Raw genomic sequence first — 20,179 nt, 5'->3', positions numbered from 1 at the left:
TTTCTCTAGGACCCAGAGCGATTGCAAGTGCTGACAAAAAAAAAAAATCAAGTACCTGAATGAATTCCCCCACCTTCTTATGATTGTGTACCTGTTTTCCTTATAAGGAAAACAAGGAAGTAAGATAAAGAACAGTGTTAAGTTCCATAACCATGCTGAAGTTGCTTTTATGAACAGCTTGTCGTTCCTACCTATCCAGGTAGCCTTTGTTTTCTTTGTATTAATGTTCTGTCTTAATAGTTTGGAAGTTTCTCTTCGAACCTGTGTAAGTATCATCTTAGAATACATACATCAAGAATCTATGACTTTTGCAGTATTCCACAATAATCATTTTACCCTGAAGGTAATTTTCTTTTATGCTTTTAATTCACAGCCAGAATTGAAAACGAATGGGGATTGTATTGTTTTTCCTGTTCTTTCTTTTTCTCCAAAGAAATAACAATGTACAAGGTAAGGCTTACAGTTAGTGAAATCCACTTATTAAAAGCCTATTTTACATTGGTTTTTGTTTAATATTTTAATGTTAACTAGCTTTCTATATTGTCTGTTCAGTCATTCCTTTCTGCTTAATGAATGTTTTTGACAGTGTAATTATGACTATAAAGCCATACTACTTAGAGAACACCTATTCATAATATAGAACTACTTGCACCGAATACACATTCTTTTGAGCCATTTTAATTATACAAATCAGAGTTTGACCATCATGAAATTTTACACTACATCTGTGACTCTGGTGATGTGTATATGGAACCTGGCATAATTTTAACTTCCAGTGCAAGTACACTGAAAAGCTGAATGAAACAACTGTAACGTGTACAGTGTTCACAGATCTATTTCGCTAAAAAATCGAGTTTTTATTAAACAAATTTAATAATTATGAAATGAATTTTAGAAAAAAATAATAGTGTGCACATTTTTCCTGAGTGAACTTCGGACCTCCATTTTTAATTAAGTACTATTTATTGTGTAATTATTGATCAAATTAAATACTAAACAAATATAAATATTTTTATTATGGAATTTTAACAATAATCCTAAGTATGTTCAAATGTGCCATTATTTTTATCGACAATATTTTTAACAAAATGAAAATATTTCATAAATCAAATGTTTCAACCCATTATTAATCTATTATCTTTGTGTGTTTAAATATAGGAAGCTGTCCTCCAGGCAGTGCAGTATCTTGTGAAGATTGTTTGCTCTCTGGACCACAGTGTGCTTGGTGTTCTCAAGAGGTAAAGTAAATGATCTCAACAATTTCAAAGCCATAAAATCTGAGTGTTTGCAATGACTAGGAGTGATGGAAATATTGAATTAACTAGATCAGATGGTGCTTTAGTAATGTAAGAAGCATTTAGAGGGGGGAAATGCCCATGTAACCTTCTCTAGGAATCAAAAAGTGGCACAGCTGGGGATTATGATTTATTTTTCATTGTTATCTGATTATTTTAAAAAATCCCCAGATTTTAGCACCTTTGTTTCTGCCTCTCAGAGGAGCTATAGTGGTCATTTCTGAAGTGACTGTGGTGGTATTGTATAGGGGCTGTAATACAGGATAGAGTGCCCAAGATATGGAGGTTTTGTGACTAAAGCATGGGGCTGGGAAGTAGATATGGATTTCATTTCCAGTGTGATCCCAGGCAAGCCAGTTACCTCAGTTCTTAATGTGTAAAATGTGACTAGGAATACCTCCTGACCTCGCCAGAGGTGTTCGGAATCTCAGTTTGTGTTTATGAAGCAGAATCTTAGCTTTAACTCTGAATCTCTGGGCTTGTGGATTTTGTGTGTTTAAAGTAACTGGGCTGTACCATTAACAGCGTGTTTCTCAGTGACAAAATTTAGGGGACATTTGCAGTTTAAGGGCCGAAGCTTGAATTCCTTATACAGGCACAAAGGAATAGTATGAACCAGTGGTATGAGCACAGGATTAGAAACCAGGAATTTCCAAATTCTAGTCCCAGCTTTTACAAGGATGTTCTCTGTGGACTTTGTCAAATCACTTAGCCTCTCTGCTGAAGTTTTCACACAGCAATGATGATAATACCTTACATCAGTGTTGTGAAAATTAAGTGACTATAGGGCTTTGAATAGGAAGAGTATGATATAATAATAAAACTGGCATTCCACTTGGTGAGAGTAGTGCAGCCAATCCAGTGGCTATTGAAGTCAGTGAAAAGTCTCTTGTTGACTTCAGTGGGCTTTAGAAGAGATCCTAAGTGTGAGACAAAGCCAAACAACACATAGGGCTGAATTCAAGGAAGTGAATACAAGTGCCATGTGAATGTCTGGGCTAAAATCATGGTCATGAAAATATGGTGTTAGTTAAACATCAGGTGAAAGATGGTCAGAAAAAAGGTGTAAGTTATGGAGTACTTATTTGCTATTCAGTAGGTGTCCAAAAATTAGTGTTGACAAAGAAAGGTGCAGTAGAAAAAACAACTTGGGTAAGACTCAACATACGCTTTAACTTACATGTCTTCATTCCCAACTGTCTTGGGGCCAAATACATACTAGGTATGAGTGGCACAATTCCCATACTACCTGGTTCACACAATTCCCATTCCACTGGTCCTGCTGGAATACAAAACAAATGTAAGCTCCATTCATTTTTCAATTAAAAGCCTACTGAGTGCAAATGTAGAAAGTTGTTCCAGCAACACACATTTCTTTGCCACCTTATACCTAGTGTGTAATTTACACTACAATGCCTGTCACCCCTGCATTTGGCCCACCATGCATAAATAATTTATTTTCCATTGTTCTATAATAAATTTGGCTCTTCCTTTCTTTCTGCTGTTTGTTTCAGAATTATACTGATGAATCTGGAATTCATGGAAGGTGTGATACTCTGGAAAATCTTTTGTCAAAAGGATGTCAGTGGAACTTCATTGAATTTCCAATTTCTAAAGTAGAAATTCACAAAAATAAACCCCTTAGCGTAGGAATCCAGAAGAATAGCTCTGATGTCACACAGATTTCCCCTCAAAAGTTAACTTTTAGATTAAGACCAGGTAAGTTACTCTGTTCACAACTGTGATACTTTCCTGCTAATGCTGTCTTTCCAGGTTTCACCTCTCAGACTAAATTGTTAATGATCTGAAAAACAGAATGTATTGATTGTATTTAACTTAAATGTATTAATAAACTCAAAATTAACCATTATCTGTAACCAAATAAAACCTAGTGAATATTTATCATGAGTTAAGTTGATGGATGGTTCTAAAATTTACACTATTTAAATTCCTCAAAAGTACTTTGCATAAGAGATAACTCTCCTTGCTCTGTTCTCTCCATAGCTTGGGGTGGCACAAAAGGAATAGAAAGGTGGCCCATGTATTGGGCTGGCAATTCCTCCTGTGGGTGGAGAGCTAGAAGAGCTAGCTATACACCATTCCCCCTGTATTCAAAGGGCCGTAAGTCCAAGGGTTGCCAGGTGTCCAGTATTTGAGCTTTCTGTTTGGGAAACAAATTGAGAAAATTTAAATGAGAAAATAAAAATGTCCGGTATTTTCTAAATAAGATGTAATGTAGATTGTGATGTACTGTCAACTGTGTCCAGTATTTTTGCTGAAACCATCTGGCAACCTTAGCCCATGATCATAGCACAGAAGATGAACTATCCCATGGGTTTGTTAGAGGAGTCTGGAGGTCAGGGAAGCTGGAACAGATTTTATAGTGGGGGTGCTAAGAGCTTTTGAACTATAATGGAATCTACTTCAAACCAGGGGGTGCAGTAGCACCCACTGTTCTAGCACTCTGTGCTGGAGGCTGGTCTAACCCACACCCAGGCCATGCCAGAACTGAAGAAAGAACTGAGAAACTGCAATCACAGCCAGCTCCCCAGAGTCTGTACCAGGGGAAATGAGTTGCAGCGAGGTTTAAATAACACACAGTACATTATTTAAACCTTGCTGCACCTCATTTTCCCTAGGAAAATGTTAGATTAGAGCCGGGAATCAAAGTAGGCACATTTGCAATCCACTCTCCCGGTCCCATGCTTACAATACTACCCCTGAAAGTGCTAGCTTCTGTTCAATTGTAGTTTCATATTGGAAGGTTTTAAAGCTGTAATTTGCCATTTGTTTTTTCTCACACACTAGATCCACAGGAGTCAAACAGTCCGAAGCCTAAATTTAATGCTTTCCTTGAGTGGTACAATACAAATTATACCTACTTACTGCCTTTCAGATTTTCTATTAGGAATTTTTATTAATAATTTTATAGATTTCTGTTAATTCTACCAATGGACCATACAGAAATATTAAGAAAAAACCAGACAGCATCATTGCCATATTGCCTGTAACATTGTCTAAAGTTAGATGTGTTAATTTGTTCTCCTTTTCCCCTATGGCTTTACTAGGAAATGAAGAAACAGTACAGATCAAAGTTCGCCAGACTGAAGATTATCCAGTTGATCTCTATTACCTCATGGACCTTTCCGCTTCAATGGATGATGATCTGAATACAATAAAGGAATTAGGCTCAACTCTCTCCAAAGAAATGTCAAAACTAACAAGCAACTTTAGACTGGGTTTTGGGTCTTTTGTTGAAAAGCCAGTTTCTCCATTCATCAAAACCACAACGGAAGAAATAAACAATCCTTGCAGGTAGGCAAAGAAAGCACTGATGTATGTGTTATAATTTAATGTAGAAACATAGATTAAATTGATCTGTAGGGGCAAAATCCTGCTCATTGTCCTCACTGGAGCCTTTCCACCTTACTCACTTGCAATTGAGTGAATAAGGCAAGTGGGGTGTGGCACTGGGTTCATACTCAGGTTGTTTTCAGTATCCTCTTGGGTGGTGGGGAGCAGGGAGGAACAAGCTTGCCTATGTGCTTGCTGTTCAGATTTTCCTGTTAGCTACAGGTGCCTTTGATTAACAACATCAATACTCATATGTCTCTTTATTTTGCTGGAAAACACACACATATTATTCAAATCCTGGATTATTCATATGACATCTTTAAGGGTCACCATACTTTTCATTACTCAGCTATAAGAAGCAACAACAGTTTTGTCTATTTATCAATGGCATTCTTGTTATGTCTTTGTTTTAAATAACCAGGAATAGTTCCCTGAGCCTTGTTTTGCAGGAGTCCTGCCCAGATCACAACTTGGGGATACATGGGGAGAATGGAGGGAGGAGCCCAGTAAGCTTATCAGGATGTGATGTGGGAGCATAGTGTGCCCTGGAAAGGGCTGGATCCAATTACAAGGGGAGCACAGAAGTTCTGCAACTGTGGGGTATTATTGGGACCTCCCAGGGCTACTCCTGGGGAAGTGCAATTTGTATGCCACACTTTAGCCACAGCGAATCTGAATGGACAGTTTCTTATTAGAATTAATTGAGTTCCATGTTATGTTTTAACCTTGAAGTTTTTTTCATTGGATCTGTCTCACTGAGCAATGATATTAATAAAAACCACATGCACCGAAGAGATGTGCACCTGACAATTAAGCTAGCTAGAGTTCCACAGCAACTACAGTGAATGCATCCTGTCTCTGCAGTGGCTGTAAGATACAGATCTAGCTCTACCATTTATTTTATAGAAGTGTTCCATATGATTGCTTACCCACCTTTGGATACAAGCATGTTTTGCCATTAACAAATGACGCTGAAAAATTCAATGAAATTGTGAAAAGACAGAAAATCTCTGCTAATATAGACACTCCGGAGGGAGGATTTGATGCAATTATGCAGGCAGCTGTTTGCAAGGTAATGAAACTTATAGGTGTAATATTTATTAGTCCACATTTTAGTATTAGCAGATTTTATGGTTTGGGGTTTTTTAAAAGTAGCTCTTGTTTTCTCAAAATGTAGACTCTGACCCTGATCTGACTCCACTAAAATCCTAAGAACGGCTATGCAGGGTCAGACCAAATGTCCATCTAGCCTAGTATCCTGTCTTCCGACAGTGGCCAATGCCATATGCCCCAGAGGGAGGGAACACAGCAGGGAATCATTAAGCAATCTCTCTACTGTCACCCATTCCCAGCCAGTCAGAGGATAATGACACCATCCTCCATAGCCATTGATGGACTTATTCTCCATGAATTTATCTAGCTCTTTTTTGAACCCTGTGAAAGTTCTGGCCTTCACAACATCCTCTGGCAAGGAGTTCCACAGGTTGACTGTGTGTTGCGTGAAGAAATACTTCCTTTTGTTTGTTTTAAACCTGCTACCTATTAAAATCAATGGAGGACCCCCACTGATTTCATTGGGTGTTTGGTCAGACTGTGAAGGTATATTCAAATGATCTTTTTTTTTCACTTGAAAAGTGTATAATATAATCAACTTAAAAATGATAATGTTGTAGTGTCCATCAATTTAAATGCACTGATTATGTAATAATCAGGTGTCTATGGGGAATGAAAAGCAATAAAATTGCCACTTATTCACAATATTTTCTTCACTTTTCCCCTCTTTAAATATTTTAATGATCAACAATGTCTTACATAAATGACAAGCAGCTATACATTTGCATAACCAGCACACTTCACTCAACAAATCAACAGGAAGAGGAGATATGTTGCTCAGAGTCAATGGGATAAACTCTGTTAAATAATTATCATGATGTCTGCTTACAGGGCTTTGTAAGACCTCTTCTGTCTTTTTACCCCATCATTCTGTATTGTTTCTATCAATGTAATCAAAGTCTATACTGAAGTTACATTTTAATTTCAGGAAAAAATTGGGTGGAGAAATGACTCTCTACATTTGCTGGTGTTTGTGAGTGATGCTGATTCCCATTTTGGGATGGACAGTAAACTGGCAGGGATTGTTATTCCAAATGATGGGCATTGTCACTTGGACCACAATAATGAATATTCCATGTCAACAGTTCTGGTAATGTGCTTTGTACAATTATTTCATTATGGAATTTTAAAGTACAGAAAAGTTGAATTGGTATATTAATGACAGTGTTCAGTGATATGCATTAGAATTTGGGAAATCCAGTCATTTGATGTCATCCATTTTAATTTTAATCATATATTTTCATAAAATCAGAACTAAGAACACAGCATGTTGACACAACTGATCTTTGAACATGTTATGATGAGAAAAAAAAGTCATACCTCTTACTCCCAATAACTGCCACCATGGGTAACATGTGGAATGGGATTTCTTGGCATCCTCTCCTGAGAGGAGAGCAAATATACGCTTTCATCACATTGTCTTGAAGAAAATGAATTAAGAAGTGGTTCAGGAATTTGTAGGACACTACTGAGGTCAGAGAAACATTTCAAACTAAGATTCAAGTGCTCATACTAATGCTGTTATTTAATTAGTTCTATTATGGTAGTGTTTGGAGACCACTTTCAGGATGTGGGCTGTATTGTGCTAGGTGCCATACAAACAGAAAGGTAGGAGGTCCTTGCATCAAAGTGTTAGACTCTGAGAAGATGAGAAAGCTAAACTCAAGAATTAAGGGATTGAAAGAGGATTCCCAAGGCTTGTGATCTAGTGTGTGGACTAAAACTCCTGACCCCAGGCACTGAGGCATGTCACCAAGGTGGGTGGATAACTCAGGCTACGTCTAGATTGCATCCCTTTTTCGGAAAAGGGATGCAAATTAGACGTAACGCAATTGCTAATGAAGCGGGGATTTAAATCTCCCCCGCTTCATTAGCATAAAAATGTCTGCCGTTTTTTTTCAGCACAGAGCTTTGCCGGAAAAAAGCACCAGTCTAGACGCGGATCTTTCGGGAAAATAAAGCCTCTTAAAATAAGGGATAAGGGATCTTTTGGAAAAGGCTTTATTTTCCGAAAGATCCGCGTCTAGACTGGCGCTTTTTTCCGGCAAAGCTCTGTGCCGGAAAAAAGTGGCAGCCATTTTTATGCTAATGAAGCGGGGGAGATTTAAATCCCCGCTTCATTAGCAATTGCGATACATCTAATTTGCATCCCTTTTCCGAAAAAGGGATGCAATCTAGACGTAGCCTCTGTCTCTTCAGGGTAATGTGACCACCAGAAGAAAAGACTCTAAGTACATATACACATTTACTCTGTATGCGTATGGGGGTAATTTCATGTTTATATTATATGGAGCACGGTATGAATGTGTGTTCATTAGAAATCACATGTAATGATTTTCATCGCTGCTTTTAACTCCTTGGTCCTTTTGTAAAACAAGAGTTGATTTGCTCTTTCTATTTGTTTTCAGGAGTATCCAACAATTGGACAACTAACAGACAAGCTTGTGCAAAATAATGTTTTACTAATTTTTGCCGTAACAAAGGAACAAGTTTACTTATATGAGGTAAGGTAACTAAAATTTGTAACTGTCCAGTGTTCTGCTTGAATGTTCCTTTTTATATTATTTATATATTCACCCCTTCTTTTTCAGTTTAAAATATTTTTTATTGAAAAGCTCTGGGTTTTACAAAAAATATGATTCAGTTTTTCTGATTTTCACCCTACTTTTATATCATTCAAATATATAAAAAACTTGATTAAAAAAAATAAGTTAAGTGAGATGTGTATTACAATAGTACATTTGTTTATTTGCATATGTAAAGCTGCCTGCTGAAGTAAGATACATACAAGATACAAACAGGTCTGAAGTTCTGAAATGCATGCACATCTGAATGTACTGATGAATCTCATGCTACCACATTTCAAGTTCTTAGCAGATAATGGTTCTTTGAAAGTTTAAAAAAAAACAGAGAAAAGGATAAAATTGAGTGTATGTGCTACAGATAGCGTGACCAGTTATTAAAAGTAAATATTCATAGGCTAAGAGTTCTAAGTCTACAACAATAAACTTTTTATTTAAAGTAAAAGTTTTATATGAGGTTTTGAGATACATTGTTTTCTTAAACTGTTAGGTGGCATTGTGTTTTGAGTTCTGTTTTAGTTTTGCAGCAAACCACACTGATGAACAGAATTCAAAGAATTATTCTACTGACTACTAACCTTTTTTCCTTTGTCTTTCCATCCATCAAAATAAACCTTGATATTTACCCCCAAAATTATTAATAGTTTTTGCTCTGATTTTCACCTGATTATGGTGTTGTGATAATAAACATGGATAACTTCCCGGGAAAAATTAAATACAATAAAAACTGTAAATGAAGGGCTCTATTTATACAGTACCTGTTGATAAGACTAAACACTGAGGATTCTACCATGCAAAGTGAAAATTTAATTAAAAAAATTTGAAATATAGATACCCAAATTAGAACATGTAAAAGTACAGTTACTTTGAAAACATCTTAGCATGTACTGATTTCGTGGTTATTTATTTTATTATAAATTGGGTTTTAAATTAATTAAGATTGTGAATAACTACTTTTTAAGCCATAGTGGATAAGGATGTTCAACCCTGAAGCTTATCTGAACTGTTTTGCATAATCACTAGCATTAGACAGTAATACGTTAAGATGCTGAGACTAAGGATGTTAAGAGGTGGGTAATTGGATAATCATGTAGTTGATATAATTTATATCAACTACACGATTAGTTGATAACGGAGGGCACTCAGAAGGAGCTATCCCTACAGCAGTTTAAATGCAGAAAGAGTTGGGCACACAGGCAGCCTGGCTCCTACTATATTTAAACTGTAGAGCCACAAGCAAGGGTAGCTCCTGGACTCGGTGCATACTGGGACTGAGCGGGGCTTGCTCAATCCTGGCTCACACCAGGTCCAGCAGCCCCTGGCCATGGGTGGCGTCCCAGTGGGGAGCTGCCCCCGGTCCTGCCATGGACTGGAGCTGTTGCCAGAGCAGCCTCCCCTGCCCCCCATGCTGCTGCCTCTGCTCCTACAGCACCAGCACCTGATTTCCCCCTTCCCCCCCCCCACCTCTTGCTGCCTCTGATATCCTAGGTTTATCGGGTAGTCAACTAATCGACTACTTTTTTATATCCCTAGCTGGGACTAATACTCCAGCCTGCTTTTTTTTTTTTTTTGTTCATCTCTCAGATAATGAGTTTTCACCTGCTCTGACCGTTTGCTTCCTGCTCTTCAGTTTGAAACTTCTTTATGGTGAGATAAGTGGAAAGGGACCAGGATATATAAAGTACAAAATGGCAAACTGGAAGGAGGACCTTTTCCCCTCCCCCTCTCATGTAACTGCTAGGGATGTTAGCACCTAGTTGAATAGTCGACTAATCAATAAGCAGCACCATCAACTAGCCGCTTCCCCCCACTGCTGCGGCTCTGCATTGTAAAGTCTAGGGAAACATGCGCAAAATCACTAGCTCAGCCGCTGCTTCACATGTGTCTTTTCATACATCTCTCTCTCTCTCTCTCTCTCACACACACACACACACACACACACACACACACACACACACACAGAGAGAGAGAGAGAGAGAGAGAGAGAGAGAAAGAGAGAGAGAGAGAGAGAGAGAGCTTGTGGGTGGAGGTTGGACTTTGTGCTAAGGCTTTCCTGGGCTTCACAATACAGAGCTGCAGCTGGGAAGGTTTTGCTGTGAATCGGCATGAGCCAAACTGAGCTTACCATTGTCAACTAATCAAATAGTCGACAGAAAATCTGTCAGCTATTCGATTGGAGAAGTCATCACATTTTAACATCCCTAGGAACTGCCTGTATGCACTAAAAGGAGAAAAGATGTTTAGCATTGTTTGAAGTGAAGAATACAAGTCTCAGTTACGTGAAGACTCTTTTGTTTAAAAAGCCATTGCATGACAAAGGGAAGCAGAGAAAATGAAGAAAAGATTAAACAGTTTATTGAAAATACAACTGGGACAAAGAGGGGAATGGATACTTTGCATTACCATTGTGCATCTATTCAGGGTCTGGCCAGTAGCAGTTCCATCCATCCCTTAGTGAAATTAAAGCAGCCATAACTTATATCTGGCAAGCACATTTTGCCTCGGCATCCCTAGTTTGTCCCCTAGTCTGGATATACAGGCAGTCCCCGAGTTACGCGGATCCGACTTATGTCGGATCTGCAGTTACGAATGGGGCTCTCCCTCTCCCTGGTCTCCAGCAGACCAGGGAGAGGAAGCAAAGCAGCGGAACAGGCAGGCAGCGGACAGCCCAGATGCGACCAACCCAGCAGCACCCCAGCTGCTCTGCCCCAGGTGTCCCCAAGTCAGCCGCTGCTGAAACTGACCAGTGGCTGACTACAGGAAGCCCTTGCCCCGGGCTTCCTGGAATCAGCCGCTGATCAGTTTCAGCAGCAGCTGACTTGGGGATGCCTGGGGTTCTTAAGTTGAATCTGTATGTAAGTCAGAACTGGCGTCCAGATTCAGCCGCTGTTGAAACTGATCAGTTTCAGCAGCGGCTGAATCTGGACGCCAGTTCCGACTTACATACAGATTCAACTTAAGAACAAACCTACAGTCCCTATCTTGTACGTAACCCGGGGACTGCCTGTACTTGGGGATTCTCCTATAGCTGGGGAATTTTCCAGTGACTGGTACCAGCAGAACCAATGTATGGGGTGACAGGATAGCCATGCAGTGGGCCAACATCACTTAAGTTTCCTGTTTAAAATGTGAGTAGAAATAAGTAGAGGATGGGAGGAAAATTAACTAAAGCTGAGCTACTTCCCATCTGCAGTAAAACCACAGAAAAATAATCAAGCATTGAACTGTCAGATAAATCCCTTTCCCTCCATTATGAGGTGTTTGCGTCACTGTGGAGGGGACGTGGTAAAAATAAAATGTTAAATGGGTAAGGAGCCTGTGTTTCCTTGAGAGTCAATGGGATTCAGGCTTCTTACACTCTTCTGAAAATTGTACCCATGGCCTTATAAGACTATATCTGGAGGATCTATAGAGAAGACAGGATGTAGTCTCACCTATACCAGATTACATATGAAGACCTAGCCATCCATGCAGTCCCTGCTTTCAGCCTCTCTGACAATACATCTCATGTTACTGTTGGCTGCTTCTTCTGTGTACTCAGTCTGATTCTGCTTGAACTGGGGTAGAAGTCATGGAATCACAGTGGAAGTGGGTTAATGAGAGACTGTGAAATGTAGTGTACTTGGAGATTTTTCACAAGGAGCTCTTTCCTCTCCTCTGTTTCACTCTGAGATGTGTAGTGAGCAGTTAAAGGGCCCTCACTAAGAGAACTCTGTATCAATCTTATTTTGTTATTTATATTTTTGCCAAGTCGAGCTGTTTTTAATTAATCTTTAGTGTCTAAAATTAGATCAGAATTCACTGTTTGCAGTTTCATAATCTTGATTTATATTGTCATATCACAATTTCTTTATAATCATAAATAAGGAAGAATCTCACTTTTGGATAACTATTCTGAGTTTGATTGACACAAACTGTGAGTGTGAGTCCCATAGTTCTAGATATGCCTCTTGATGTTTAGGAAAGACAGCAATAAAAGTCGGGTACTTTTTAAAAAATTATTATTTTGTATTTATTTTGATTAACTGTCCATCTAATCTACAGGTTAGTAAGGCTGCATGCAAGGAATAATAGCAATAGATAGTCAGTTAAGTGTCAGAATGCCACATGCAAAAGATAAAAGCAGTAGATAGAATGTTTAAAAGAACTGTTATATTTTATACAAGACAGAAAATGGTAGTACTTTAATTTTCTGACAAAGAAAGTAGAGAAAAAAAAGTTGTAGATGGATTAACAATGGCTCTTTTTTTTTTTTTAAGCTGTAACTCTTAGTATAGAGTTCTAGTGAACAAAGCATGACACTTGATAACTTTGATACTGGTATGAAACTGACACAGAGATATTGAAACATAAAACCTTTGATAAGAACGGTGTTATCCAGAACAGTCAGTGACTGCTGGGAAATTCCAAAGGAAAAGTTTATGCACCCAGTGAGGGAAGGATCTTTTCAGTGCAATAAAACAGTAAATTAAAGAGGAACTGGATAACTCCAGATTTAGGTGTAGGATCTAATCCCATGTCCATTAAAGCCAGTGGATAGATTTCATTGGCCCCTAGCAAGCAATCCTTGGGTAATGGTAGAATTTTAATACCCACTCAGTGGATGCCATAAATATTTAGCTCGTTTATACTCTTTGATTATTTAACTACAGGGTGCAGAATGAGTAATTTCTGCTAGTTCCTTATATGTTGAACTCAGAATGCACTATTTCCTCTGAGCATGTGTGATTGGACTCAGCTACAACACTTGTATATTGATTTTAATAATGTTATTGTTTTAATATCTTTTTTCTGTAGCCACAACCAGGAGCTTGCTCCTCAGGTACACACTAAAGCAATGGGAGCAACACCATTTTCCACTTTCTCCTTTAACCATGGGTGCAGTAAGAGGCCTGTTTAGCAAGCAGCACAACTCGGAGCAGCCTCAGGATAACCCCAAAAAGTCCATGACCCCTTTTTTCAACATACCTATGATTCTGGCTTTCCATTTTTTAGGATATATTTACTAACAAGTGATTTCTTTATCTGCCGCTATTGGGCCAGATTCTCTTCACAAATGCACTGGTTTACAGGCCTTATCCAAAGTCTACTGACATCAGTGTTTTGGATTAGCGTCAGAATATGAAATGGTTTCATTTCATTCAGTGGGATTGCTCATGATTAGGACCAGTCTACATGAAAGCAGAATTTGTGATGTGAGTAGGGGGTGACAAAACTGGTTTTGTTTAACTGGAAAACACTTTCAAATTAATGGATTCTAGATTTTAAACAAACCTCAAGCCTGGTGAGTATTTAGTTCCATTTGGCACTGCCAAAGCGAGAATTGTAAAATGCTCTTTATTTTTAAATTCTATTTTCTGTAGCTGGAAAAGGAGTGGAATTACTTTCAAAGAACAATTGTTATTGTTTACTCAGGTTAGAATTCCATGTTGTAAGAAACATACAGGGATTTTTGAGGATGGGGTAATTGAATTTTCCTTTATATAAGAAACTATTTTGCAAATAAAAATATTAAAAACTAGAGTTGTTAATTAATCCCATTATCAACTCAGAAATAAATTTCAGTTAAAGAAAGAATCATAATTAATCACAGTTTTAATTGCACTGTTAAAATAAAATATAAATTGAAATTTATTAAATACTGTGGTTGTTTTCCTTCATTTTCAAATATAGTGATTCAAATTACAACAGAAAATATAAACTGTACAGTGCTCACTTTGTTATAAATACTTGCACTGTAAAAATGATAAAAGAAATGGTGTTTTTCAGATCACCTCATGCAAGTACTATAGTGCAGAAAGTACAACTTACAAATGCAGATTTTTTTTCTTACATATCTGCACTCTAACAGGGTGTCTCAGGACCCTCCCATCCTCCTTGATCCTGCCTCTGCTCTGCTTGGAAAACCTCTCAGAGATCTTCTGCCTCAACATTTGCTGGTGCAGTTTATTTACAACAGTCATGTCAAACATGCAGCCCGCTGGCTGCATGCAGCCCAATCAAATTTTTTTGTGGCCTGTGACTACATCTTTATAAATTACTAAGTGCAGCCCGCCTGGTTACATTGTTTACAACAGGGGTGGCCAACCCATGGCTCTCGAGTCACATGCGGCTCTTTGATTAAAGAAATGCGGGTCCTGCTGGTTCGGAGCTGCACACCCGGACTGCTCATGGCTAGCTGCTCTGTGCACGTGCTCCAGCACCTGGAGGGAAAAGCGCATGGCAGTGGCGGCTCCAGGACCTAGGCATTACAGCATGCAATCCCACCACCTTCTCACCACATATAGCTTGGGGGAGAGAGGGGAGTTCAGACTTAGGGTGTGTCTAGACTACATGCCTCCTTCGACGGAGGCATGTAGATTAGCCAGATCGGAAGAGGGAAAGCCTCGTGAAACCAGGTTTACCTGTGCCGATGAAGAAAGGCTTCTTTGTCGGCGCGGCGCGTCCAGACTGCCCCGATCTGCCGACAAACAGCTGATCGGCAGATCGGGGCAGCCATTTAAATTTAAATGAAGCCGCGATTATTTTAATCGCGGCTTCATTTCCCTCTTCCGATCTGGCTAATCTACATGCCTCCGTCGAAGGAGGCATGTAGTCTAGACACACCCTTAGAGTTTTACTTTCCTGCATCCAGGAGGAAAGAGCTACCATTCTCATTCCACTCTCTGGCATTCCCCTTTTCTTCCTTCCTCTGGGCCTATATATAACCCAGGCTAATTGGGCTAGCAGATGTTTCCCATTTGCCTCTCAGGTGCAGGCATCTAATGCCTCCAATATCTCCAATTTGTCTCCCTTCATTGATAGCTGGTGTGACTGAAGGCGGAGTCAGCAATTCCTGCTCAGCACTGTATCACACATTCAAAATAAAACAATGTAAAACTTGAGAGTCTGCAAGTCCGCTCAGTCCTATCTCTTGTTCAGGAAATCACTGAGAGTACTGTGCACTTTAAATTCTTACTTGTAATTTAAATCAACATATTGGAAAATGTAGAAAACATCCCTTAAATAACAAACATCTAACAAACATTAAATAAATGGCATTCTATTATTGTTTAACAATGGAATTCATCATAATTAATTTTTAATCAGGCAATTAATGACAATATTTTAATTGCTTGTTAGCCCTTAAAAAACTCACAAGTACAAATTTGAGGATGGCTCTTCAAGTAATATTACATGCTGGCAATTGTTAAATACTTTGGTATAGTCACTGGTTCAAGAACAACACTCCTTAACTGCCATGATTTTTTTTTTCAAAATATCCCATTCTTTGATGCATGTATGATGTAGTATTTCAGTTTATAAGACATTGTTGTAGCCCACGGGGAATCTTTCTTGTAATGACAATTTGAATTGCATTGTTGAATACTTGAATGAACAAAAGACCAATCAGGAACAATTTTGAGAAATATGACCGTAATACCACTTAGCTTTTGTAAACAGCTTCTAATTTTCCAAAAATTATATAAACTTAATTGAACCATAATATATGTTTTGTTAGGTTGGACTAGTTCAGTATAAGAAGGCTGCCTGTATTGTCATTTATGCTATTATTATTACATTTTGTGTTACGATCGCATGTAGGAGCTCTGGACGTGAATAACATCTTTGTGGTATGTGCATAACAAACAGAACAGAAACACATTCATGACCCCAAAGAGCAGACAATCTAAGTATAAACTATGATTGAATAGACAGGGGAATACATTGACGCAATGAAACAATGTTGCTTAGAAGAAATACCAGTAGCCTATCTATTGTGAAGTTTTTTTAAATTCACCACAGAAAAGAGAGCATTTGGAGGAGGATAATGAAGAAGTTTTACAGATGTTTGCAGGTGCAATGGACTGGGATGTAGGCAGTCTTGCCTAGTGGTTAGATCAGGAGTCAGGCATAGTGGGTGGGACAGCATCCAGATTGTGAAATGAAGCCAGCCAGACTGGAACTAGAGTCAACTTCCAGTTACCAAAGCTAGAGGGTTAAGCCAGAGTCCTAAGCAGGAATCAAAACTGAAGTGCAGAGTCAAGATCAGATGACAAATTCCAGAGCCAGGAGTCAAGCCACAGTCAAGGTCAGAAGTTGCGGGGGGGGGGGGGGCAGAACCAGAACAGGTAACTGATTATTAGCAGTGAAGAATAAGGGCAGGACGTGAGGATCAAGAACAGTGCCGGAGCATGGTGAGAATAGGAGTGAAGGCAGGAGCCAGGAGTGTGTGCCCACTGGCTTTTGGATGTTGCCATACTTGATGTGTGATTTGTGTCCATTTATTCTTTTGCGTAGAGACAGTCCAGTTTGTCCAATGTACATGGCAGAGGGGCATTGCTGGCACATGATGGCATATATCTCATTAGTAGATCTGCATATGAATGAGCCTTGGATGGCATAGCTGATGTGGTTAGATCTGTGATGGTGTCATTAGGATAGATCTGTGGACAGAGCTGGCAAGGGTTTATTGTAGGGATCAGCTCCTGGATTGGGTATTTCTGTGAACTTTACATCCCACAATAGAAACACTAAACCAGGAACCTAGCCCTGCAAAATACCCAGTTGCCTACTCTGTCCACATGTCTATTCTAAAGTCAATCCATAGGCTACACCTGTGCCTTCCATATAGTTACCCATGGCATTTTTGTGCAAAGAGGAAAAGTAGAATATGGCCTTAAGCTCAGTATGTTTTTGCTGTTTGTTTTGCATGCTGTATGACATTTTAGATTCCAAACTCTAGAGCTTTCATTTATAACCAGGCAGCATAACATTCATGTTTAGAAAATACACAGTTCTATATTCTAAGAACAATCTTTCAAAGACAGAGTGCTATAATTCACAGGAGTTAGGCATACCAAATTGCCTGCTGTAACATAAAACGTGTTTAATCCTGCTGATTTACAATTGCACTTTAGTAATGTAATGAATGATAGGTATTTCATATATAATATTGAAAGTAATCATAATACTGATGGATGGGCAAAGTATAAAAGGCATGTAAGGGAATCAAATTATCTATCTTTTTGAATGCTTTTAATGTTTAAAAAAAATCAGCATTATAACAGTATCTTCCTTCTGCAGAATTTATCATGTTACCAATTTTCGCTCTTAACTGTCCTTTTCATTATCTGAAAGGAGTCCCATTGACTTCAGTAGGCATTGGTTCAAGACCTAAATGCACTGTAGTAACCACCAGATGGGATTAATATTAGCTACTAGTTCTAACAACAAGCTATTGAGTGTCTTGCTACAATTAGAGCACTAAGGGGAGCCTGGACATTAAACGACCACAATTTTTTAATACGAACCCAGCATATAATCATGGTTCTAGGTAGACAATTCGTCCTGAAGTGTAACTAACAATTGATAAACATTTGTGGTATTTCTTTTCCAGTAATGAAACAGCAGCAAAATAGTTCTGAGCTCATGTTCCAAGCTCACCGATCTCATTTAGGTCTTATGGCATCTTCACTGCTGAGTCCTTGTGCACCATGAACTATATGCCAGTTAACATGTACCCATTTCAGAAAAGTAAAGTTTCTTAAGCCAATGCATATAGGACTTAGGGAAACAACATTACAATGGTAGTAAGAGCAGCAGAATCAGGCTCTGATTATTTCTTACTAAAAACAAATAGGACTGTTGAGAGTATATTTTCAGTTAATTGAAGAACATTGACGGGTCAGATTTTTCAAAAACTCCTAAGTGACTTTTGTGCCTCCATTGACTTTCAACGGTACTTGTGCTTGCTCTAGAGTTACTTAAATGCTCTTGAAAAATGTAATCATAATTCTTTAGATTGGTAGTTATAGGTTGTGGAGGAGGGCGGTTGACAGCAAGATTGACTATATCACCCATTGCCAAATTATGCTTTCAAGTTATTGTTCACAGCTCAAGTCTATAGTTTATACTTACTCTTTTCAGAATTATGCTAAACTTATTCCTGGAGCTACTGTTGGACAACTTCAGAAAGATTCTGGAAATATTCTCCAGTTGATTATTGATGCATATAAGGTATGTTTATACCATACTTCTCTTTTTTGCATGTTTGCTGTTCTCAGATATTAAATTATGATTTGGTGAAAATAAATGCCTTTGGTTTTGTTTCTGCATTGTTTACAATAACCACATCAGTTGTGCACAGATGCTCAGCAATACAGAAACTTTCTGTTGTTCCTGAAAGAAAGAACACACAAGTTCAAATGTTATCTGAGCATAAGCATCACACTGCTTTTCAGTAATATTGGAAAGCAATGCACTAAGAACGCTATTCTCTGTGGTGGTGGTTCTCATGTTTTTAAATAATAAGATACAGACAGGAAAAGATTTGAATGTGATTATGCAGGGAAATGCAAACAGGACATAAACATGATTCTGCCTTTCAGAACCTCATTTAAAAATAGATCCTGGCTTCCCTGCTCTTTGAAGGCAAAGGAATCTCTCTAGGTATATTTACAGGAATATGCTGAGGCTGGTAGTCCCTGTTTGTTTGGGGGTTTTCCCCATTACTTCACTTTTTTTTAATTACAAACTATTACAAGTTTGGCCTCTCTGGTCCAACACCCTCGGGACCTGACTGGTCTCAAATGAGGGAATTTGCCAGACCAGGGGAGGTCCCCCCACCACTGGCCCACCAGCCCGCCATCTCTCCACACTGCCAGCTTCACTTCTGGCCCTTGGCCTTCTGCCTCCAGCAGACTATGCTGCTGGCCCTGGCTCGGCTTGCCTGCCAGACACTGGCCTCTCCTGCCACAGGGTTCCCAGCTGCGCCACAGGCCCCCGCTTGCCTTGGAGTTCCCAGCCATGCCACAGGGCTCCCAGCTGTAGGTTCTTTTATGAAACACACTATAAGAAATGCAAGTTATTAATAATATCTCTCTCACACATGTATTGGCTTCTAAAATCTTCAGTGGGAATAAGCAAATTAGGAAACTATGAGCTGCCAAAATATTTGTTGTAAAATGTTCTCATGTTTCCCCTCTTCCTTCAGTATGATTCATGGTCTCCAGTAAGCAAGTCACTGCCTGCTCTGATAAAGGTTAAATTCTGTATGAGCTTTGTAGTGTCAAAGCACTCATTCACGTTCCATTATATCTGAAATCAAGCCTGCTGGTTCCCATGTTATTCCAGCATTCTTAAAAACACAAAGAATTCCATTCTCTCCAGCAATCGATTTCCTTTTGGTTTACAGAGTAATTAAGATTGAAGGAATAATATTTTAAACAGATCAAGCACTGGTTTTAATCAGAGGAGCTGCTGGCAAGGGCTCAAGTTTGTTAACACCCCTGATGACTGTTTCGTTCAGGAATTCTTTGAGTTAAAAGCGCAGCTATGTTTTAATGCTCACTGCACTTGGGAACCAGGTTCTGCTCCTAGTTATATTCATGCAACCCAGTAGATTTGAGTCTTGAAGTCATGGAGGTGAAAACAGGGTGGCCTTTGAATCCAGATTGCCATTCATTTTCAGGTGAAGATAATACCTATTTTAATTTAAAAAATCTCTCAAAAAGAAACTGGAGATGTGGTGATAAAGATCTATTCTATCCCATTCATCTAACCAAAAAGATTATGGGCTTATGCATAATAGCATTTAATTTGTACTCTCAGTTACAATTTCACTTTTAAATAATTTTGCAGTGCAGCTGATGGAGTGAGGAGTTGACAACCAGACTATTGTGTGGTACATCTCATAGGGTCTGCATTGCTAACCTTCCTTATTTTAGCATCAGTCTCATAGTAGCTGATGCTTTTGTTAGAACCCCAGCTGCTGGAATCAGTTACTGTGTGAGAATCTCTGCTTTTGGTTTTTGGGATGGTTTTTTTTAAATGAATTTTCTTGATTTCATGGCT

At 38.8% G+C, this 20,179-nt stretch overlaps 1 protein-coding gene across 3 annotated transcripts in view; it reads left to right on the top strand.

The window, feature by feature from the left end:
• ITGB6 (integrin subunit beta 6) overlaps positions 1-20,179 on the top strand; it is a 92,399-nt gene that overhangs the window by 36,842 nt on the left and 35,378 nt on the right. The window contains exons 1-9 of one of the 3 annotated variants that reach the window (XM_014574719.4): positions 42-199; positions 374-450; positions 1,159-1,238; positions 2,810-3,014; positions 4,364-4,610; positions 5,556-5,721; positions 6,691-6,852; positions 8,171-8,266; positions 18,254-18,343. In XM_014574719.4, coding sequence (XP_014430205.3) covers positions 390-450; positions 1,159-1,238; positions 2,810-3,014; positions 4,364-4,610; positions 5,556-5,721; positions 6,691-6,852; positions 8,171-8,266; positions 18,254-18,343 — 1,107 coding nt within the window. In that variant the 5' untranslated portion in view covers positions 42-199; positions 374-389. Of the gene's footprint in view, positions 1-41; positions 266-373; positions 451-1,158; positions 1,239-2,809; positions 3,015-4,363; positions 4,611-5,555; positions 5,722-6,690; positions 6,853-8,170; positions 8,267-18,253; positions 18,344-20,179 lie in introns of those variants that run through there. The other 2 variants (XM_006111648.5, XM_014574716.4) reach the window with 2 other exon arrangements.

This window comes from Pelodiscus sinensis, chromosome 7 (assembly GCF_052426305.1).
Source record: "Pelodiscus sinensis isolate ZL-2025 chromosome 7, ASM5242630v1, whole genome shotgun sequence".
Classification (NCBI taxonomy): Eukaryota; Metazoa; Chordata; order Testudines; family Trionychidae; genus Pelodiscus; species Pelodiscus sinensis.
The sequence above is the reverse complement of the archived record's forward strand: the minus strand, read 5'-3'. Positions and strand labels throughout refer to the sequence as shown.